We start from the raw sequence: 3,786 nt of genomic DNA, 5'->3' as shown, positions 1-3,786 counted from the left end.
AGGCTGGTGGTTGCAGGGACCCAGGCATCGATCAGCAGCACCCTGGGGTGGGGAGGGCTCTCAGAAGTGTGTTTTCGAAAACCTCTCTCTCCGTGCGTGCGTCAGAGGAGCTTGGAAGGACCAGGCTGACCTTGTGCATGCTCTGCCTTCCCGGTATTTGCTCTGTCTGCTGCAGGCAACGCGGAGCAGCTGGGGCCGGGTGGGAGCAGCCTGCGTCGCCCGGGAGGGCATCAGGGGCAGTTTATCCTTCCTGGCAGCAGATGCTCCTGCCTGGTGCCTGGGGGAGTGGATGGTTCCCCAGTTTGCGTTACGAAGGTGTTAAATGAGGCAGTAGGTGTACGTTTGCTTCTCCTGAAGTGCTTTGCTAACCTGGAGCCGTCTTGCAGGGGAGATGAGTGCCCTGTCTTTGCGGGAAGCCGAAGGGTTTGGGTTCCTCGGGTGGATATCAGCAGAATTAGACCAGGATCGTGAAAGCTTCGTGGCTGTGTGGATGTTGTCAGGCATGACTCGTTTTGATGCCGATGCGTTGGATTTGGGGTTTTCTGCAAGCCAGGGCCAGCAACCTCTGCGCTGTGTCAGCTGGAGCTCGAGGAGGGCATGTGTCAGTAGATGCGGAGGACTTTTCTGTGCCTGCAAAAGCCATCCAGCTTCCCGAAACGTGGCCGCAAGGCATTCACCAGCGCTGTAATTACGGTGGTACGGGGCAGCGGGCAGGCTCTGCAAGCCTTTAACGGCAGTGCCTGGGCACAGGGCTGTGTTGCTAAAAGCCTTTGTCACTCACTAAATAAGCTCCCAGACTTGGGCCGAGGACTTTCTCTGTGCTGGGTTCCCCTCCGTGGCAGCAAACAGGCTGCTCGTGGGACCTGGTGTGCCTACTCCCCCTCGTAGCAGCATCCCTTTGCTGCAGCAGGCTTGGTGATGTGGGCAGGGATCAAGGTGAATCCAGTAAGTTAAGAAGGGGAATCCCAAATTTAATGTAATTACAGGTGAAGGAAGATCCCGCATGCCTCCTCCCTCTTAGCCTCCCGGTGCCCTGAGTCCCCACATGTGCTTTATTCCTGCTTCGGATGCAACAGGCAGCTCCTTTCATTCCCTGCCAGGAGCAGCATCTTGGTGTGCTTGGCACTGCCTGCCACCCCTGACCACCCTCTCTTTGCCCCCGCAGGTCCCGAGGCAGTTCCCAGCCACGCACCCGGCATGACGGACGCTCCACGGGATGCCGGCCCCAAGCAGGCGGTGCCGACGCGGCCGGAGAAACCGGCTGCCGACTTCGGCTACGTGGGGATCGATGCCATCTTGGAGCAGATGAGACGGAAAGCCATGAAGCAAGGGTTCGAGTTCAACATCATGGTCGTGGGTGAGTTCTCCCTCCACACCAGCTGCCTGCAATGTGCTCAGCGAGTTGTTTTTATTCTTCTGCGAGGATGTTTGTCCTCTCTGGAGCCTCCTTGGGAGCAGCAGCTTGGGCTCAGCGTTGGGTCTCTGCCTTAGGAGTCAGCAAACCCTGCTCCCGAGGACCTGGCTTGAATCCAGCTGTCGTTAAAGCTGTCCATATGATGTGGCCCATGGTCCCGCACGTCTTCCCATGTCTTGGGGTGCATTACCCATAAGCACGTCCCGGAGGGGAACACCTCGAGGGGTGTCAGGACTCACCGTAGCCTTGCAGAGAGCTCCCTTGCCTGCTCTCCTGGGAGCCCTGCCCTGGTTGGAGCAGTCAGAGAGCGCGTTAGGACCTGAGGAGTTGCACTGCTGCTGATATACCCGAGCCCTAAACTGCGCTAGTATTGCCAGCAATTTGGGTAAAATTCCTGCTTGTGAGTTTTCTTGTGTTGTGCTGTGCAGCTCAGGCAACCGCGATACAAGTCCCAGGGAAGAAATGCAGCGTGTGATTTACTGGTGGGGGGCAGGAGGGGTTTGCATAGCTGGGTTGTTTGACTTGAGTGGCTTCTGCTACCAGCGGCTGCTTTGGGGACGTGCAGTGCGGCACAGGGGGGAATGAGAGCGTCCCAGGGGTGTCCCACACACAGGGAGGGAGGGCTGGAAGGTTCTGTGTCCAAATCCTGCTGCCTACAAGCTCCTGTTTGTTAGCTTTCCGAGGCTGCAGGGTGGATGGGATGAAGGAGCTTTATTTCGGCTAGTGGCCACTGACTGCAGCTTCTGCTGTGCGGGTCTGTGCTCCTCCAGCCCCTGGGCTCCTGGTGCTGGCGACTGCACCAGTTGCTCACCAGTGAAATGCTGAGTATACTGGAGAGCTGGGCAGGCATTGCTGGACACTGGACAAGGGGAAAAAGAGAAAAGAAATGAGCCTTTTCTGCTTTTTGCCAGCTATCGATGTCTGGCCTGGTCCCGTGGAGCCCCTTGTGTGAACTGGGCTGTGCAGGCAGCAGCTCACCCTGCCTCAGTTTCCCCGGGGAGGTACAGGGGGATGAGAAGAGGAAAGCCCAGGCCACGGCCCATGGTGTGGCGGTGGGACCTCACCATCCTGCTTCCTCCTGCCAGGAGCTGCGTAGGGCTGCGGGGTTGTGCAGGGATGCCCATGGGGGTGGGAGCCCCCACAGCCCGGGGGGGCTTCCTGGGGTTACAGGAGAGCCTGATCCAGAGTTTGCTAATTCTGTAAAAGATATTAGCGTGCTGTAGCTTCCCAGTGAGCTCTGCTGATGCTCTGCCTTTCCCATTTGGGTTTTTTGATGCACAGATTGATCTATGGGGAGGACTCCCTGGGCTGGGAGATTGCTGCAAACCCTGGTCACTGCAGAACTGGTTCTTGCAAGGTTTTTTTAACAAACCCAGCTCTTTGCTGCCAGTGGAGCAGCACTCCCAGGGCAGAGGGATTGCAGCACTGATCCTGAGAGTTTGCAAGCGAGATTGCATGAGCTGAGCCCCCATTTCCCTGCCAGAAGAAGCACCCATCCCTTTGCGAGGAGGCTCTGCTGTGGCAGCACCTCGGCTTTCTGCTTTGCAGATGGGGAGGGATGTTCAGGAGAGGGCCAGGCTTTGCCTTGGCAGCGCTGTGTGTGGTATGAAAGCCCGTGCTGCAACGCGGTTGGAAAACATTGTTCTTCCCTTGGCAGGCTCTGGGCTGACTGTTTACAGGCTGGGGAATTCGTGGCAGCATAAACAAGTCGAGCTCTGGCCCTCCCAGAAGATGCGGGGAGGGATGCGGGAGGAGCAGCACCTTGCGGGGTGCCCCTTGGGGACGGGGTGCTCTGCTGGGGCTGGGAGGCAGCAGCCAGCCCTCGTCCTCCTGCATTTCTCTAGGGGATGGTCAGGCTTCTAGGGATTAGTTTACCTCCTTTATTCCCATCCAGTCTAAGTTGCGAGTCCTTGCGTTGCCATCCCTGTTTTATAGGCAGGGGATGAGGGGAGGGAGGTTACGACTGCTGCGCGGGACGTGGGAGTTGAGCATCGCTGCTGGGGGTGGGGGGGTGGTCACTGCCTGCACCGTGTCCTTGTGATGGGGCTTTTTGAAAATCCTCTGTCCTGTGTACCATGGTCCCTGTTCAAAAGGGTTTTGCCAGCCTAACCGAAGCTCTGAGAGGGGGCTTCAGGTTGAGGTCAGCTTAGCCCTGTGTCCTTTAAGGCTGTGGAGATGAGAAAAAAGTTCTGAGCTTAAAAAAAAAAAACACCACAAATGCAAAGCCCATCTTTTGTATTCCGTTTCTGGTGTGGAGCAGCTGGAAGGAGAGGAGAGCTGGCTGGGCACAGTGGGACTCGGCTGCAGTTCCCCCACCTGATTTCAGCTCGGGGAAACACGCTGGACAGCAAAGCAGGGGAGGTAGGAGCAGG

At 57.6% G+C, this 3,786-nt stretch overlaps 1 protein-coding gene across 1 annotated transcript in view; it reads left to right on the top strand.

Annotated features, from left to right (window-relative positions):
* Positions 1–1,161: 1,161 nt before the first annotated feature.
* LOC104157932 (septin-9) overlaps positions 1,162–3,786 on the top strand; it is an 18,579-nt gene continuing 15,954 nt past the window's right edge. Inside the window, exon 1 of the mRNA XM_009695480.1 lies at positions 1,162–1,357. Coding sequence (XP_009693782.1) covers positions 1,198–1,357 — 160 coding nt within the window. The 5' untranslated portion in view covers positions 1,162–1,197. The remainder of the gene's footprint in view (positions 1,358–3,786) is intronic.

The sequence above is a fragment of the Cariama cristata genome, unplaced genomic scaffold (assembly GCF_000690535.1).
Source record: "Cariama cristata isolate BGI_N322 unplaced genomic scaffold, ASM69053v1 scaffold1912, whole genome shotgun sequence".
NCBI lineage: Eukaryota > Metazoa > Chordata > Aves > Cariamiformes > Cariamidae > Cariama > Cariama cristata.
This window is presented reverse-complemented; position numbering and strand designations above follow the sequence as displayed.